General features: G+C 43.0%; 1 protein-coding gene across 7 annotated transcripts in view; it reads right to left on the bottom strand.

Moving 5' to 3' along the window:
* Positions 1-17896: 17896 nt before the first annotated feature.
* CD44 (CD44 molecule (IN blood group)) overlaps positions 17897-19632 on the bottom strand; it is a 79501-nt gene continuing 77765 nt past the window's right edge. For all 7 annotated transcript variants that reach the window (XM_069469811.1, XM_069469812.1, XM_069469813.1 and 4 more), the window contains one exon: positions 17897-18490. In XM_069469811.1, the coding sequence (XP_069325912.1) occupies positions 18286-18490 (205 nt within the window). In that variant the 3' untranslated portion in view covers positions 17897-18285. The remainder of the gene's footprint in view (positions 18491-19632) is intronic.

Here is a 19632-nt window from a genome sequence, read left to right as displayed (position 1 = left end):
GGTTGCAGACTGCCCACTTCTCCTTGGATCCATGGCAGAAGTGGGTGAGGGAGCCTCCTGGGTCCCTTTTATAAAGGCACTAATCCCATTCATGAGGGCTCCACTCCCATGAGCTAATCACCTCCCGAAGTCCCACCTTTAATACTATCCCCTTGGGGGTCAGGATTTCACCATATGAATGGGGGAGGCACAAACATTAAGTCCATTACAGCCCCCTGCCCCAAGACAGGAGGATCGTAGAACCACAAAGGGCAATGCATCTGAAGAGGGCGACCTGAGAGGCCTGCCACCTAAGGCATGGAACCTTGTGGGCATCTCCTTCCCAGCACAGTGACACAAACAGGAAGCCAGGGCTCTGTACATCAAAGAGCCACAGGTGACAGAAGGTTCAGGCACCACCAGGGGAGCTTTCCCATTTGTCACCTCTCAGCCCAGGCAGGAAGGTGTGGGTGGAGATGTGCACACATTTGACGTGGGTTGTGCAAGCACAGAAGACTGTGGAGTCCCTGGCAAAAACGCAAATGGTTTTAGCTAAATACTTTTTCTTCCTGGTAGTTTTCAAAGTTCATTTAATTCATCCTTCCACTGAAACAGTGCGAGGCCATCTTTAATTCCCGCTTTGCTGTGAGCACGCAGAATTAGGCTCACACTTAGGAGGGCTGATCGGGTCCATGCAGCTTATCCAAAAAGAATATAAAAAGAATAAAGCCATCCAATGTAAATACTGTTTTTACTCTCGAACATTGAAAAGCGGTGACTTTGAACCTTGAGGAAGTCCATAAAGCAGATAAATAAAACATTATTTCACTGCTTCCGCTTTCTTTTTACCAGGTGAATGAATCTGTAAAACCTCAAAGTCTTTTTTTGTCTTTTATTTCAGGGAATCAGATTTTAGCCTTCCAAATATTGTCTGGAAAAATCTAGCGGCCTCCAGTTAAGGGAAAAAAGGCAAATATAGAATTGCAGTCATCTGTGCTACACTCCTTTTGTTGCATGACCTGGCTCTCCTGGAATTCTCCAACGGCTTCTGTCGCTGCTCAGACGTTTCCCAGGCCTGGGTAACATACTGCCCAGAGGGGGAGGAGCCACAGAATCTCCCCTTCATCTGAGTGAAAAGTTCACTTGGAACACGGCCTTCCTTCTCCACCTAATCTCAAACTTTTCTTTCATCTTGACGAGGAGGACAGAGACCAATCCAGATTTTAAGGCTATAAAGGACCTCAGAGGGAGATTATTTGAAGTTTAGCCCATGTCTTTTTGCAGATGAGAAAGTGATACCCCAATTTAAATGAATCTGGATTAAATCTTGGTTCCATCCCTTTCCTGACCATGGGCCTTTGGATTGTTAACTTAGCCTCAGTCTTCTCACCTGTGGAATGGGACAGATCATGAGCTAGGGGATTTGATGACAGCACATCCATAAAGTGGTTAGCACAGTACTTGGCACATAGTGTTCAATCAGTGACAGCTGTCATTATCACCACCATCACCATCATCTTTATCATCATACTTAGCATCATCAATCACAACTGCTTTGTGACTAAGCTGGAAGAAGCCCCATCTTCTCTCTCCCAGCTTGGCCTTTCCCCCAACCATATCACATAGACACACCAGCATATAACCCACAGCTCAGCTGCTCTCCCAAATATCTGAGCTTTGTTGACTGCCCATGACCTCTCCTGACCAGCCCGGGATAACTCCTCCTTTACTCCAGAGGAGCTTCTTGGACGTGATGCGTTTGTGCTATCTGATGTTCCAGATGCCTTCTCTTACTTGCAGAGGCTCTGACGCTTGGCAGTGAGGAAGGCACTGGATTTCTTCAGGGAAAGAAAGTGAGTCTCAGCCTGGCCAAAGTGGCCTTTCACTGGGATGGGAGCCTGAGTTGGCCCTTCCAACAGGAAACAAGACATCCAGAGATGAAGCAAGTCTTTCCTTCCCTGGAGAAGTCCCTCAGGGAGTCCCCAGCTGACAGCCTTGCATGTCATGAGAAAGGCCATTTCTGTGGAATGTGCCTGACCCGGCAGGACCCTCCAGAACTCCCGTGGCTGGGTCTATTCCCAGAAGTTTCCCTTCCCATCACCATGTTCTCTGTTGCCCTGTCTTCTTTCACAAAAGATGTTCATTTTCTCACCCAACCCTTCCAAGAGCAGAACTTGGGAGAACCTCTTAGGAGCATTTTGGCTGGGGGAGCTGCTCCTTGGCTACACTAGAACCATCTCAAGATGGTGCCCTCTGTGGTTTGCAGCAGCTTCAGAGCACTGCCACTATCTTAAGAGTCTGCTATTTATTACTAATAGCAAATTGCTGACTAATAATTATGTTAATAATAATACAATTATTGACTGTATTAGGTGGGGATCCCTAGAGGCAGAGCCTGAGGCAGGACTCAAGTCCACATGATGTTTTGAGAGCGTGCTTTTCAGGAAGCCTCTGAAGGCATGAGGGAAGCAGGACAGGGAAAGGAAGGGCAAGAAGAGCGTCTCAGGGAAGGTCTCATTTTGAGTTTCCCCCCTTGAGGAAAGGAAGTGTATCTTCGGGCACCCGTATCAGTCAGTCATTGGCTGTGGGCTACTTACAGGAGCGGGTGGAACCTCTGGGTATAAGGGAGTGGCTCCCATCTGCAGAGAGCCATTTGCTGGAGAAGGAGGCAGCTGTGGGTTGTTAGCTGTCAACCCGGCAGTTGGGGGATGAGTGCACCAACCTGGGAAGGAGATCTGGGCAGAGCACCGACAGCATCTCCCAAATCTTCCATTCCCCACATGCCTACTATGCGGCAGGCTCTTAGGCACATTAGCTCATTCAGTCCTCGTAAAAACTCCGCGAGGTAGGTGCTATCACCCTCCCTGCTTTCCAGATAAGGAAATTGAGATTCAGAGAAGGAAACATTCACCCCTAGGAAGAAGCTGGCCTGGAAGTCTTTCTAGTTTCAACACTTCCCACTCGACTAGCTCCGTTTCCCCAAAGAATCCAGCGGAGTATATTGCCATGTTATAAGTTTCTGGTGGTGTTTGAACCTCTGTGCTGAGTGCAACCCTCCTTGATGTCTCATCTTGAAGCCCAATCATGCATGAGACTTTAGGGCATTCAAAGAGGATTGATTGTGTTTGTCACCCCATAGGGTTCCACATCACCTACTTGGCTGCCTCCTGGAATCATGAAACCTGTGTTTGATAAAGAAGAGATCTCAAAGGATTCCTGCAGCCCCTATATGCACCGGTAATAGTTGGCCTAGCTAGTTAGAACAGATTATTCTCTTCTCTAAAGCATTTGCTAAGTCAACAGGCCAATGAGTGTCATCTTGAGTGTCAAATCTGATCAACTGAGAACGAGGAAGATTCTCAGGCACTACCTGGGCTCACTAGGAAAGACTCAAAATTGACTGCAAAGGAAGAAGGAATGGGGAATGACTGATATTTTTCTTATATTTGCTATCCTTAAAGGTATCAGTCAGGATGGGCTGAGTTGTGCTGCAGTGACAAACAATAGCCAAATGTCAGAGGCCTCAACAATCTAAGTTTATTATTGCCTCTTATCATAATTCTACTGCAGGTCTGCAGAAGATTCTGCTCATTGTAGTTACTTGGGGACCCTACCTGACAAATCAGCCGCTATCTTAAACAGGCTTATGTTGTCATGTCAGAGGCAGAAAAGAGCTCTAGGAAAGTCCTTGTATGAGCACCTCAGCTCACAACTCACTGGCCAAAGCTAGCCACATAATCCCACCCAGCTTCAAGGGAAAATGAAATGCAATCCCACCATGCTCTCAGAGGGGGAATTGTGGGGGGGGGATTAGGGGGGATGAGGGAGATGGTAGGTAGAGGGAGAGATCCAGAAACATTTGGTAAACAGCACACATACATTACAACAGCCTGCTTCTTTGGCCACTTCATATTTGGTACACTCTGTTCCCCATATGCAAAATGTACCCACCTCCTCCCAAAGAGAGACCACATAAAAGTCCCATCCAGTCATGGCATCAAGCTCAAAGGCCAAGATCTCTGTGGGATGTGCGGAAGTCTCTACATACAGTTCAGATGTGGTTCCTGTTGCCCCATAAATCTGTCAACAGAAAACACAGATTTTCTGCAGCTCTTCCTCTCTCCCCCCCTCTACCTCATGCACACACACTCCAACGGCGAATCACAGACAGTTCAGTTACCATAAATACTCCTGTCTGGAAAGGGGACTACTGGTAGAGTCACAGGTCACTGAACCATAGCATTTCAGAAATCCTGATGGGCACACATGTGAGGGCCCTGACGTTATGCATAAGGAAAATTTCTTGGTTAGATCCGGATCTGGCCCCCTCAGGGGGGCTTCCCCCATCCATTTCCCCCTGTGGCCCTTAATTTCACCTTCTAGGAAGTCCTTCCTTTTTCTTTAGACTCTTTTGCTGCATCCAAAGAGAGCACTAGGGAATAATCTCTCCTTCAACAATATCCTCTGCTTACAGAACATTAGGGTTCAGAGCTCATTTTAAGTCTTGAACAGTTACAGAGTTTTCTAGTTGAGGTCCATGGTTTCTTTGGCACCACAACTCTTAATATCTCTGCTGGTTTTTATCTATTTGACTCCAATCAGCCTCAAATACCAATAGCCCTTTTAATTATGGGTAGTTTTAACCAATTAGGCTTAACGCAGAGAGACATATCCTCAGATTTATTGTTCCCTTAGCCATTTTTTAAATGAGAGAATATGCTGGATGCAACAATAGTTCATGCAAAGGTTTTAACAATAGTTATGGTGACCATGCACTTGAATTGATTTTGCCTTTGAGGCTGAGTTGGCTTTTACTGCATAAAGCATCTCTCTATTTTATCTTGTATTGTTTGGGATTGAGAAACAATTGCCTCTTCCAGCTCTACAAGTATTTACACTTCTAAAACCTCTCTTTCCCTTTAGCAAGTAATAGAAACATTTTTCATGGCAACTGTGCCATTGGTCAGGGTCTGTGAGGTACTATGAAGACAGAGCCTGTCTGGGACCTGTAACGAACGTATAGTAAGAATGAGCAATAAATCTTTGTTATTTTAGGCCACCAGGAGTTTGCAGTTGCTTATACTGCAAACAACTGACTAATACATTAGGCAAATTTATCTCCTGCTCTGGTGTTTCAGTTTAGATGTTTCTTCTCTGGTATAACGTCATTTGGAAACAAAATAAAACACTTCTTAAAGTGCCAGTAACAAATAGTGCCTTATGAAAATGATGTTTAACTGTCCTGAAGAAATCAGAACTCAATTACTAAATAAGGCTTCCAAAGACAGGATGGAGGAAAAAAAAAAAAAAAAAAAACCAGAATAGATAAAGTCAGTTTCTGCAGATATAATGTAATAGTTGTTTTCCTAAGCTTAAGCCTAGAGAGTTTCAGAATCACAGGAAATTATTTTTTCTACACCAATTTCAAATTTAAAATGAGATTTAAAGGCCAGGCGCGGTGGCTCACGCCTGTAATCCTAGCACTCTGGGAGGCCGAGGCGGGTGGATCGCTCGAGGTCAGGAGTTCGAGACCAGCCTGAGCAAGAGCGAGACCCCGTCTCTACTAAAAATAGAAATTATATGGACAACTAAAATATATATACACAAAAAATTAGCCGGGCATGGTGGCGCATGCCTGTAGTCCCAGCTACTCGGGAGGCTGAGGCAGTAGGATCGCTTAAGCCCAGGAGTTTGAGGTTGCTGTGAGCTAGGCTGACGCCACGGCACTCACTCTAGCCCGGGCAACAGAGTGAGACTCTGTCTCAAAAAAAAAAAAAAAAAAATGAGATTTAAAAACAGCTATGTTATTGGAAGCTAAAACAATGGATTGGTTGATTAAAAAATAATCAAAAACTAATGTTACACCGTTATTTCTACCTCCATGGGATGGATCTGTAGCTATCCCCTGAGAGATGGAAGTCTTTTTCTCCAGCTCAGTTCTTGCTATAGGAAAATGCCTAGTGGAGCACAGAGAGGATGCTCTCGTTCAACATGCTTTGAACATGTCCTAGATGCCAGGCACTGGTCTATGTGTATCTCATATGTATCGATTAACTGAATCCTCACAACTCAATGGCATAGGTACCTTTATTAACTCCATTTAAGAAACTGAAGCCCAAATGCATTAAGTAGGATGCTCTCAGGCATAATGTCCAGTAAGTAATGATCAGGAGGAAAGGATGCCCCAGTTCTGTTTTTTCTTTGATATTTGGAGGTTGTGAGGAAGACTAATTTTGCCAAAATGCAAACTACAACCAGTGAATTAGGTTCTTCTTTTTTTTTTTTAATTTTTTACTACATATGGTATCTCTTGCTATCATTCATTTGTGCATTTATTCAACACACATGACTGAGTATCTATGTGCCAGGTACTCCTCTAGGTGCAGAGGATGTTACAGGGAACATGAAACTTATTACGAAGATCAGCTACTGGTTGTTTGAAAGCCTCATATAATGATAGTAAGGGTGGGATGGGGGAGGGACACTGGGTTTCCTTACCCGAAGCCAGAAGCTGGCGTGTGTGTGTCCGTGTGTGTGTGTGTGTGTGTGTGTGTGTGTGTCTGAGAGAGATGCTTCCTCCTGGAGAGGGCAATGTGAAGAACACCTTCTTCTCCTCCTTTTAATTCCTGGACCTCATCTTTCTTCCTTTAACCCCATCTATCTCTGGTGTCCCCACAACCCTCCCTTTCTCCTCATACCCGCAGCCCCTTCCCATAGAAGACAGATGGTCCCCAACTTATGATGGTTTGACTTATGAGTTTTCAACTTTACAAGGGGTTTATTGGGATATGAAGTGCATTTTCGACTTAGGATGTGTTACAGGGACACAGTCCCATTGTAAGTCGAGGGGCTCTGTGATCCACTCTCTGCGCACTTCAGCTCTCTGTCTCCCCTCCGCTCCCCCAGCCTTCCATGTTGGCCACCAATTGCTCCCCTCCTGCATGTTGCAGTTGCTCCACAGGGATGAGGGTGAGCTCAGGCTCCGCGTCCTCTGGATTCTCCCGAGTTGAGAGCTTGTCTCTGGAACTGGAGGGGTAGGAGAGGGAACAAGGTGAGAGATGGCCACCGTGGGCTGTGCCGGGTTTCCCCTGGGTTACCTAAAATCAAATACATCTCACCACCTACAGGATTAATTTCCTTCAGAAACCCCCTGTGCTAACCTGTATGACAAATCCCATTTTCTCCCACTCATATTGACACTCTTCCTAGCAGAATTGATACCCTGGAATTGTTATGCTAAAAGAACATTTGCACCCAACCTTACCTCTGAGGTAATTTATCAGACAATTTACTGTTATTTAACAATAAAGAATATCTTGTCTGAATCATGCTTCCCTAACCCCTGGAGGCAGAGGGGAATCTCAGTTCAGCCAGTCCTGCTGATACAATTTGAAACGTGATCCATTTGTGTAATTTGTTAACAAGATTAGAGGATGCTTCTTAGAAGAGAAAACATTTCTAGCATAAAATTTCTGGGAATAAAAACTTTTCCTGAAAACAGATATTTGGTTGTCTATTTACCTTTCTGCAGAAATGGAAAATAGGTCATTGCTTTTGTATTTTTAATGTTAAATTCTTTTTAAGGAACAATAAAAGACAGCAAATAAGCCAATCTCTTCTTTGAGTAGTCCTAGATTCTTTTAGCAAGTCCATTTAGCCAAAAGAATCATTCCAAATGAAAACCAAGAGCCAAGGATTGGCATAGTATTGATCTTTTCCTCAAACACCAAATGGACAAGTAATCTGTGCTACTCTTAGAATTAACTAATAGACATAAACTGTTTTAAAGTCCTTAATAATTCTGAAACTTGTTTAGTAACTCATCAATGGGGACACCAGCTGTCTTGAGAGACTAACGAAAATTATTCCTGTTAAAAGGATTGGTGTGTTCAGGCAGAAGCGGCGTGGCATAGGAATTAAGAGAGCATGTTCTGGTTTTGGGCTGCTCATGTCGGCATCCAGCAGTTACTGGCAGAGTGACTATGCTCCCTGTGACTTGGATTTCCCATCTGCAGCTACAAGATAACATGTTACTTTATCTCACAAGGTTGTGCTGAGTCTCATTCCATTTTCTCATTTTAGTACACACTCACACAGTGTGCTCTGTGCCAAGCACTGTTCTGAGAACTTTAAGATATTAACTTGTTTAATTCTGATATCTTTTTAAACTATATTCTATTATCTAATAGAATTTAATCACAGAGAGGTTAAATAACTTGAGTTAATACATACAACATGGGCTGAGTGCAGTGGTTCATGCCTGTAATCCTAGCACGCTGGGAGGCCAAGGTGGGAGGATTGCTTGAGCTCAGGAGTTCAAGACCAGCCTGAGTAAGAGTGAGACTCCATCTCTACCAAAAATAGAAAAAATTAGCCGGGTGAGGTGGTGTGCACCTGTAGTCTCAGCTACTCAGGAGGCCAAGGCAGGAGGATCACTTGAGCCCAGGAGTTTGAGGTTGCTGTGAGATAGGCTGATGCCATGGCACTCTGGCAATCTAACCTGGGCAATAGAGCAAGACTCTGTTTCAAAAATAAAAAAAATTAAAATTAAAATAAAAAAAAATACATACAATCTGTTTAAGTGAGTGCCTGGTAGACGGGAAATGCCTGATGTCAGCCATTATAGTGTGATACTCTCCTATACAATCCTTTTTCATAGCAGGTACTTGGCTGCAATTGTCTGTGATGCTCAGATGAGGATGTGTAGCACAGCACATAGTAGGTATTCAGAAAACGATGATTAAATTGCAACTATAATGTCTCCTTCTCTTCATGATCCATACATCATTTTCAATACACAAAACGTTGATTATAAAGAATATCGTGGACCATCAGTAGTACCCTGACCTTTTGTCCCACCCAAACAACCCAGTCCCACTCCCATGTCACACTAAGCCTTGAGTTTGAGGGCACTCACCAGCACCCTCTTCTTCCCAGTTTTATCTTGGGGACTCAAGGACTGAAGTCAGGCAGCCGAACTCAATTTCCACGTGGACCAAGGGGACGTTCCGAAGCCTCCACTAGGGGGCGCGTGATCAACAGGCCAAAGAAGGCCAACAAGATGGCTGAAAATAGGAGAGAAAACAGTTTCTGGAAGAGATGTGAACTTGGATGGGGAAATTCCCATTCTTCACATCCTTGGCTTGCCAGATGAACACAGAGGACTTTTCTCAGTTAGCTCCTATGCAAAGGTCGAAATTTTGCCCTAGGGGAGAGTGATCTAAAACTAGGAGCTAGGGATTCCTTGTCTGTTGAGAGAGGTCCCAGTGCAGTGCCACACTAAGAGAGAGCCCGGTGTTGCCAAGGACTCTGCAGGCCAGGCCAGGCTTGGTACTTCTGAGCTGCTGTGCCCCTAAACCCATTGACAGTGGGTTCAGAGGGTGGAAGAGAAGAGAGGCCCAATGTGGCCAATCCAACCTGCTCTGGAAACGCAGCCAGCAAACCCCGCTGAGAATTAGAGAAGAGAGACTGAGACTCTTTGGGGATTACCTTATACCTATCAGGACTTATATATCTGCTATATATACATAGACAGTCCTATTAAATAGCTACTCACTTTATTTTATTCAGAACAATTGTAGAAATCTTGCTCTTCTTGGCATTTCTCTAATAATTTTTACCCTTCTGGCAGCTTTTCCTGACATTTCTCCCTTCATTTCTTAATGAGATTTAAAGAATCCTGGAGGAGTTGAAAATAAAAAGTAAAGCTCTTGCTGAACTCTAGTAACCCAACCTGAAATGTGAATTGTCCAAAAGCCTTTATTACTGAAAACCTGTCTCTCCACTTCTGCATGGACGAGTTCCCAAGGTCTAGGATCTTCAGGATCTTTAGAGCTGGAATTTCAACCCCATTTCTTCTCTCTCCCCATCTAGGAGCCACCCCAAACTTGGCTCTGGTAGGGCCTTTGTGTGGTAAGATGTTGGCAATAATAAATCTGCATATTCCATCTTTGCCCAGAAAGCAGGAGGGGGAGTCTCTTTTCCTTTTAATGGCTATTTGGAAATCTTAGGTTGGGAGGGGATGGGCTTTTAGGACCCCAATTCTTAGAATGGTTTGGGAGAGGCTCAGAAATTCTTGGAACACCTCTGACTTCCTACAAATATGGTTCATATTCTATCTAGGTCCCTGCTACATATCCACACACACAGAGTGTTGAAGATGGCAGGAATGAGGGGAGGAAATCTGTATACATCTATGATATTCCATCCTTTTACATAAATTATCTCATTTAATCCTCCAGCATTCTTCCCAGCAGAAATTATTATTCCCATTTTATAGTTGAGGAAACTGAGGCACAGAGCTGTGCAATAACTCAGGAGGTCCATACCTAAGTAAGTAGCAGGAGTTGGATTTGAACTGAGAGTCTTATTTTAAAGACCACCGTTTTATTAATAAAACTAAACTTTAGCTGCCTCTCCTGAGGTTCTTGCCATTCCTCTTTGGGGAGTGAAGAAGGAGGAAGTGGTTTAGACAAGACTTTTGGAAAACAGTAGTCAGTACATGATGAGATAAGCAGTCTGGAAGCCTAAGGAGGCGGGATGTAGTAGGCGGTTACAGTGAGGCATGACAGGCAAACTACTGGTGTTGAAGACCAGATGTCAACACAGGCAAGGAATGGGGCTTGAGGCTAGGGTACTCAGCCAGACTTCCTGCTCCCCTGACCCTTCGCCTGAGGCATCATGGCAACAGTCCTATTCACACATGAACTGATTCCTCCCCTCCCAATAAACAAAGCATCTATGAAGTTGTTTATGGTTTCCTAAATTAACTCCATTGTCAATATGGCCTAAATAATGAGTGTGTCTTTACTTACTCATCCCCACATCTTTCCAGTGGTTTCTGGAAGCCTCCTTGGCCCCACCAGGCACAGAAAGCTCTAGAGTGCTGACCTGGTTTGCAGCATTTGGAGACAATCCCTTAACTTCAACAAATTCAATTTACCAAGGTTCTGACAATAGGCAAACAGGCATGTTAGGTCAGAGACTTTGCACAGAGCTGAACTCCATTCCTGGTTCTACTTTGTGTGGTTTGGGGACCTTCATGAATTACTCTGCACCCTCCGGTGACTCACCTGTTATAAATGAGATAAGAACTTCTTTCTCATCGGTTTGTAGGGAAAATTCAAAGATATGTAAAACCAGTGCTCAGTATTGGTAATTTCTGAGACTATGGTTGAGCTGGGTTTTCTGATGTGCATTGGAGGTACAAAGCCAGATCCTGCTATCAAGAGGCTCTCCATACAGTGGAAGAGATGTGCTCATAGGCAGAATAATGAAATTCTAGAGTGAGAACTACATCAACAACATGTGGACAAGGTAAAGAGGTAGAACCGCAAAGAGGGGAATGAGGTCAGCCCAGTTAGGGGTGGGGTAAGACAACTTCCTGGAGATCATGATCAAAGGCATGGGCGGATGCCCAACTTTGGTTAATCTGCAGCCACAACTTGGATGGCCAAGATTTCATCAAAGGATGCCAGCTATTTGCTTCCTGGACTCCTTGCTCTTTAGCCTTGCTTTGAAAGCAAAAGACTTTCTATTAAAGTCAAAGGGCTTCCTTCAAGAAGAGTTTTGGATTCTGAAATAATCTGTTTCCAGCCACCCTAAGTTAAAAGCAACACACATTTGAAAGCTCGTTAGGGTTCAGAAAATTGGAGACGATGGTGAAGGAAGAAGTTAAGTACCTACTGTGCTTATGTGGAAGATGGCAGGTAGGAATTAATATTTTTGAGGACTTCATATACACCATGCACAGTCATGTAATTATTACCTCATTTAATCCTCATAGGCACCCTATGAAGGTTTTACTATCCCTCTCTTACAGATGAGAAAACCAAGACTTGAAGTATTTAAGATGTGTGAGAATCTAAGAGGGTTGCAGAGCTAAGCAAGTAGTAAAATCAGTATTAAAACCCTAGTTTGTTTTTGTCCAAAGCACATGCCTGTGCCAGGCAATCTCCCAAACATGTATTTGCACATGACTTTTCTCCTTCCTTTTCCAAGAACCATGGTATTTATGAAGTTGTTTATGGTTTTCTAACTTATTGCCAACCTGGCTCAAGTGGTGGGTGTTATTTTAAGCATAAACATGAGAGGTGCCCTTGAATCTTTCAATATATCTGTCAGAGATTGATTGTACTAATGACCCTGATAACTGGCCTCCTGGTAGCCAGAGTCTTTGTAATGTGACTTTGCAGCTTCTCCCGTTAGAAGGTAGAATCTATTTCCCTTCCTTTAAATCTGGGCTGCTCTTGTGACTTGCTTTGGCTAATAGAACATGGTGGAATGATGGAGCGCTAGTTCTGGGCCTTCACCTTAAGAAGACAAGTGAGCATCTGCTGTCACTTGGAACCCTGCCAGGCCTGGACCAGCCAGTTCTGGGCATATGATAGACACATGGAAAGGAGCTCCAATCATCCCAGATGAAGCCATCCTAGGTCAGACAGCTTCTAGCAGACCTGTTTGTTGATCACACATACATGCATGAGTCAATTCAGCCCTGCCCAGAACAGCAGAAGCACCCAGTCAACTGGTGGACTCATGAGAAATAAATAAATACATGTTTGCTATTTTATGCTACTAGTTTTGAAGTGTTTTTTTAATGCATCAATAGTTAGTTGATATAACCAAAAAGTAATTGTCTTTTTAATTAGAGGTCAATAAAGGGAAAACATTGATTCAATTACTAGTCAGTACTCCAACTGGGACTGATTGTTCTCTAGATCTGCTGTAAGCTGTCATCTCAGAATCTCCCTTTATCATCATTTTAGGAATGCCCTTTACTTTGTTTTCTAAGACTTGTGCCTTCCCCTTTCTTGGTAACTCCCTTGTTTTGATGGAGTACATCCTTTGGGAGTTGCCTGAGAATGCGTGAATAGTTCTGGAGACTATGAATACCTAAAATGTCTTTATTCCATCCTTATATTTAATTTGTGGTTTAGCTAAGTTAGAATTCTAGCTTGGAAATAATTCCCTCAGAATTTTGAAGGCACTGTTGCACAATCTTCTATCTTCTAATGTGGCTGTTGAGAAGTCTGATTCTATTCTGATTCTTTTTTTGTTTTGTTTTGCTTTGTTTTTGTTTTTATTATTTTTATTTATTTATTTTATTTCAGCACAGGGATGCACAATCTCACAATCTCACAATTTCAGCATATTATAGGGGTACAAATGTTTGATCTCCTATATGATACCTATTTCTCCTTTCTAGAAGCTTATAGGATCATCTTGTTGCCCTAAGTATTATGAATTTTTAAGATAATATCCATTAGTGTTAAGTCTGTTTTCATCCGTTGCACTAAGCACTCACTTGGCCTTTAGTCAAGATATTCATGTTCTCAAATTGGGGAAATTTTTCTTGATTTATTTCTTAGATGATTTATCCCTATTCATTTTCTTTGTTTTCTCTGTCACTCCAATTATAATAGATGCACGTTAAAGTTCCTGTACTGGGTCTCAATCTTTCTAATATAGTCCACTCTGTTTCCATTGGTTTGTTTTTGCTCTATTTTCTGGAGTATTTCTTCAGTTTTAGCTTCCAAACGTTCTATGGAGTTTATCTTTTAAATTTGTGATCACACATTTAAATGTTTAAAAGCTCCTTTTTTTAGGTGTTCTCTGTATGTTCCTCTTTATGCTAGCATTGTGTTTTTGCTTCATAGACACATTATCTCCTCTTATCTTGCCGAAGCTATTAATGATCTTTTTTAAAAAAAAGTTTCTTCTCTGTCAAGTTTTTTTTCTGTCAAGTTGTTTTTTCCTGTGTACTTTAGTACCTGTCATTAATATTGACACTTTCTTCAAATGTCTGGTGCTACTTGGCTGTGGCTCATTTGTGAGAGTGAGCCACACGAAGCTGACTGAGAGTGTTGTGTGTGTGTTGGGGTTTGAGATGAGATATTCACTGTAGATTGCTTTGTTGGGTCATTTCCTGGGGAACTACCATGTTAGTATCTTTAGGGTTTTCTCTTGGGCTTCTAAGATTCCCCAGAAAGACTGAGCTTCTGCCTGAAGGATATATTCCTGGCTGCCGGAATTCTGAGAGCCAAGCTCGGGGGAGAAGTCTAGGGAGCCTCAATATTCCTTAAGCATGGTTTCACTTTTTCAGTATGGAATTTCTAATGTCAGCTGTGTACATCATGCTGCCCTTTAACCAGAGACTCTCTATTTTGCCCTTTCCAGAGTATAAACTTCCAGACTTTTGCTGAGATTGGGAAAAGAACAGGACTCAGCTACATAGAGTCGGGAAGGGGACCAGGGGCTCTAACTGCTTCTTAAATAGACTTTAACCTATTCTAATTTTGGCCTCAGCTTCCCTGCCACTTCCAGAGTAGCTAATGAGCCTTTTGGTGGTTCCGCCATGTCAGTATAGTGGCTTCTCGACTTTTACCACCACTGGCTTCGGATTCAGTTTTTCCAGATTTGTTCAGTTTTACTAATTAGCCACCACCTTTCAGCTTCAAATTTTTGTTGCTATAGTTTTTTTCTTGCAAGCTCTTCAACTCCTTTGTTTTATTCCTTTTGGGGATATCTCTTCACTGTCTTTTTAAAGATGTAAATGAGGAAATGGAGGTGAGTGTGTTCACTCTCCTCTCTTTAACTGGAAGTTCAGGAGTAGTTCTTGGCTTTTAAAGAAATATCACTTCATAGTATCTCATTTAGTTTGAAAACTGTGGACCACACACCTCCTGTGGAAAAATCAAACTTTCTCCCTAAGAAGACTCTCAAGTGATGGAAACCTACGATTTTTCCTTTTAGAAAAAAATGAGATGAGTGTGAGCCTCAGCTACCTCAGAAGCCTTTGACTTTGTGATTCTAAATCACCCAGACACCCAGATAATCACAGTTGTGCCTCTCTCAGCCTCCCAACCCCTTAAATTAGAGATTCCTGAGTCCATTTCCTTTAGTCTTTTAATGTTAGCCTTTTAATATTTTCCAATAAGTGTTTTCAACTGAGCAACATACATCTCATGCTTTCCTCATTATTGGTCCATCAATAAATATACAAAAACCATAAGAAGGGTGTGCTCTGAAAAATCAAAGTAGCAATAACAATGGTCATCGTACAGTACATGCATGAACAATGAGCTATTCTTTGAAAACTTAACACAAATGATTTGCAAAAAGACACATCTATGACAGAAAGGTGAATGGACTATGTTATTCTTGTTCTTAAGTACATTTTACTCTTCCAGAGAAGTAGAATATTTCCTTCCTTCTACTCCTCTGCTGTAACAGTATTGAATGAATATTGGCTATAAAATCAGTTCTTGGTCTTATGGACCTCCATGGAAAACTTTTTGAAAGGTTCTTCTGGAAAAATCTCTTCTGCTAGGCTGGAAATATGGATTTAAAGGTGTCTTTTGCGTCATTTGATTTTTTTTATTCAGAGCTAAATTTAAGAGAAGTCCTCAGGAGACATAAAGGATTTACAATTGCAGGAAAAACTACATCTTAAGCTCTCAGGTTGCTTTGCAAAATAATTAAATTCTGGCCCCTTACTTTTATTAAGACCCAGTTTAATGAATTAGCCCAGGTCACCTGGTAGGAATGTAGTCAAGTTGTGCTTCCAGAGTTAAGGCCATTATGGTCAAGGGGGTGAGAAGGCATCCTAGTCCATGAACTTCAGGCAATATTTCAGGGTTACAACAAAGACTTGGACAGCTCTCCACTCATGGTGGCCACAGAAGGGAAGCTCTAAGACCTCCCTTATTTCTTTCTTTCTTTTTTTTTTTTTTTTTTTGAGACAGAGTCTCACTCTGTTGCCCAGGCTAGAGTGAGTGCCGTGGCGTCAGCCTAGCTCACAGCAACCTCAAACTCCCGGGCTCACGCGATCCTCCTGCCTCAGCCTCCCGAGTGGCTGGGACTACAGGCATGCACCACTATGCCCGGCTAATTTTTTCTATATATATTTTTAGCTGTCCATATAATTTTTTCTATTTTTAGTAGAGATGGGGTCTCGCTCTTGCTCAGGCTGGTCTCGAACTCCTGAGCTCAAACAATCCGCCCACCTCGGCCTCCCAGAGAGCTAGGATTACAGGCGTGAGCCACCGCGCCCGGCCTCTTATTTCTTTCTTGAGGACACAGAGGTATAGCCAATTGGGAGACTACAACAATAAATAAAAGGAAAGATGATATTTAATTCCAAAATAAAGTTGAAAACAATCTCCTATTCTAGCCTATTTGTTGGGAATGTCTAGAAGGGGTGGAAAACCATCCCTACCTGTGAGACTTGTGTGACTATCCATGGCCCCAAGCAGAATCTGGGGGACAGGTAGAACCTGGCACAGCCCTCTTGACTCAGGTCCCAGAGTGGCATGTTGCGTTTGTGTTAAGGAGCCTGAGTGAGCCTGTTTGGCTCTGTGGCAAACCCAGGAAAGCTCTAGGAAAATAAGGAGCAGTTAACACTAGTGGCAGTAACAACACAGAGTGGTCTAATGTCCTCTTCTTTCAACTTGAAAAGAGAATATAAAGAAAACCAGACAGCTGAATATGGAACTGGCCAATGATATTCACAGAGGAAGAGAAAGGAGGTTTTTCAAGATCATGGGGTGGGAGGGAGGGAGGAGAGAGGAAAGATACGGAAGAGCAGAGGTTGGGAATGAGTGCAGAAAGTTGGCATCTCTGCTTTAAAGATATCTGTCCTTCAGATCAACTCTTTGTATAAACCCAGCCCTGATTTAGGTTGGAGCTTTTCTTCTTTTCGCTTTGTGGTCTGAGAAACGTTGCCTGTAAGCCTGTAAGTTTAGGTAACAAGTGACCTTTTATGGGAGCCTAAGAAAGGGGGTCCCACTTTATAGGAACCCTTACTTTAATAGATTCAATGACTTCTATTGCAAGCGGCCTTTGGAAGTTCCAGGACCAATGGGACATCCTGACTAATGAATAAATGCCACAAAGAATGGCCAAGTGGGGGAAAATATGAGGTCAGAGGATAAAGCTATTCTTCCCTTGTTTGGTCCTAAGCTTGCCTATCTGATGATAAGATTCCAATGGTGAGAAGCCCTGTAACCTTTTGAGGGACTTCCCAGGCACTTAACTCATCCTGAATAGCAACTACCTCAGGGACAGACAGAAGCTTGTTAAAGTATATACACCTACAGCCATAACAATAGTCAAACAAACAGGAGCTATACTTCATCCTCCCCCTCCACAAGCCATCCAATCAGTTGGCCACTAACTGTACTCTTTCATTTCTATTGGCTTCTCCTTTTATTATCACATGTCAAAAGGCACTGCGTATCATTTATGGAAATCACTAATAGGGTTAGCGTCTATGAAATGGAACCCCACAAATGATAGGCCATGCAAACCTAATGTGGCTATTCAAAGCTCTTAACGAGAGAGAAAAGGTGGCCGTTAAACCACAAAAGTGGCTGAAGCTCCTCCACTCACAATTCTGACTCCAGGACAGGATGGAAAGCTTTTGGGCATCTCAGAAATCAAACAGTGCTGCCTTCCTTGATCTCCTATGAGATTTGGCTGAGTGGGTCTGAGTGGGGACTGAGGGGCTCAGAGATGAAGACTTTAAGGAGTCTTCCTCGCATTCTCAGATCTTCCTGGTGAGCTCTAGGGACCCAGACCTTGATGGTTTAGAAACTGAAGGATCACAGCACAAAAGGTTAAAATGGAAGAAGTACAGATGTTTATTGTGACTCAGTTTGAACCCCTTTATGCCTCTGACAAAGTAACTTTAAAAAAATCATACTGATCAAAGGACCTCCAGGGTTTAATATCTCAAAAACACAGATAAATAGCTTACTACAGATAAATAGCTTCACCCTTTGGGTGTCTCCCAGAAGCATCTGAAAATTTTCTAGGAGGTCTGTAGAAGGGGATGTATAACCAGTACACCCCAATCCCCAAACCCACGGGAAAGCGATGCCCAGGGATTGGGCTGCTGAGGGGGCAATAAGGACCAATCCCTCTTAGCCCAGGGGAATGTCCTTAGCTGATGGCTGTTACCTGGGGGTAGGGCTGGGGAAGGTTGGGGATCAGGACTATGTATTTGTAGCCTTTGTTAGAAGCCATCCTTAGCACACCCAGCGGAGGAAAGGCCTCTAGGTGGGAACTGGAACAATCACTGATTATTAACTGGGCCCTCATTTCAGAAAGCAATGCTGTTTTTATAAATTGGACCTGACTTTAAAAAACAAAACACAAAAAACAAAAAGGAATAGAAAACTTTATGCTAAAAAAAGATTCCCAATGAAACAATCAGTAGCACATTGCATCCATTAAGTGTCCCAGTTCCCTGTAATATAGTTATGTCTCCAACTGTTGTTTCTTTTCAAGATAACGGTGTCAGTGTTACACCCCAATCTTCATGTCCACATTCTGCAGGTTCCGTGTCTCATCGGCTGTCATAAACTGGTCTGGGGTCTCCGATGGTTCCTTGTTCACCAAATGCACCATTTCCTGAGACTTGCTGGCTTCTCCGTTGAGTCCACTTGGCTTTCTGTCCTCCACGGCTCCATTGCCATTGTTGATCACCAGCTTTTTCTTCTGCCCACACCTAGTAAGTTTTGGAAAATGGTATGAGAAAAGTGCAACGACTCAGTCATCATCATGATGAGCATCGCCCTTGTAGAGCATCATCACGATCATTGCTGTGGTTTATGATGGTCTTAGTATGTGCCAAGCACTGTGCTGGGTGCCTTCCTGACTTTATCTAAATGACTCTTGACAACCAGCACTTCTCCAAGTTAGGTCCCTGTGCCAGAAGTAAAAGCATCATCTGGGAACTTGTTAGAAATGCAAACTGCTAGTCCCACTCCAGACCTATTTAATCAGAAAACTCTAGGGCTGGGACCCAGGGTCTGTGGTTTAACAAGCCCTCACGGGGCTTCTGATACACAGTCAAGTTTGAGAATCGGCACCCACAACTCCAGGAAGCCAGCGCTATTATTATTCCCCTGTTACAGGTAAAGAAGCTTTAAGGGTCAGAAAATTCAGTAACATGTTCCCGAAGTTACTGAGCAAGTAATAAAAGAGTCAGGATTCAAACCCTGCTCTGCGTGACTCCCAAGTTCTAGTTCTCCTTCCACCATACTGCGCAATGGAAATGTTTGTCTCTTTTAACCACTCTAGCAGTCTCTGCAAGCTGAGCTCAACCATCAACAGGATGATTGTAAATCATTCTGATTTGTGTATTCAAGAAAGTCCTGTTACTTCCTCTTCCAGTCAACACTCTGTTGGCCTTGCTGGTGTTATTATTATAAGAACTGAGAAGAATAAAACATTTTTCTAGAAGTATAAGGTCATATTGATGTTCCCCTAATGTTGGTTAACTTCCACGTAATCCTGGCATAGGACGTTTAACAACATAAGACAAAGTGTTCACTGTTACTTTAAGGTTTCTCAAACATCACTTAAAGTTTAAATGCAGACGAGGGTTTCTGTGGAAGAGCATGACCTTGATCTTATCCCCCAGTACTGTCCATTGCCTCATCCCACCCAGCCTGACGAAATGCTTCCTCTTTCCTCTAACACATCACTGCTACGCATATCGGTAATAGAAGCAAAGTTGCACAGCCTCACAACTACAAGCGAGATGGGGAGGGGGAAGTGGACTAACATTTACTGGACACCTCCTGAATGCCAGACACTTCACCAGTAATTTCCTATAATTCTTAGAATAATCCCACAAAGCAGCTA

This window comes from Eulemur rufifrons, chromosome 6 (assembly GCF_041146395.1).
Source record: "Eulemur rufifrons isolate Redbay chromosome 6, OSU_ERuf_1, whole genome shotgun sequence".
Lineage (NCBI taxonomy): Eukaryota > Metazoa > Chordata > Mammalia > Primates > Lemuridae > Eulemur > Eulemur rufifrons.
The sequence above is the reverse complement of the archived record's forward strand: the minus strand, read 5'-3'. Positions and strand labels throughout refer to the sequence as shown.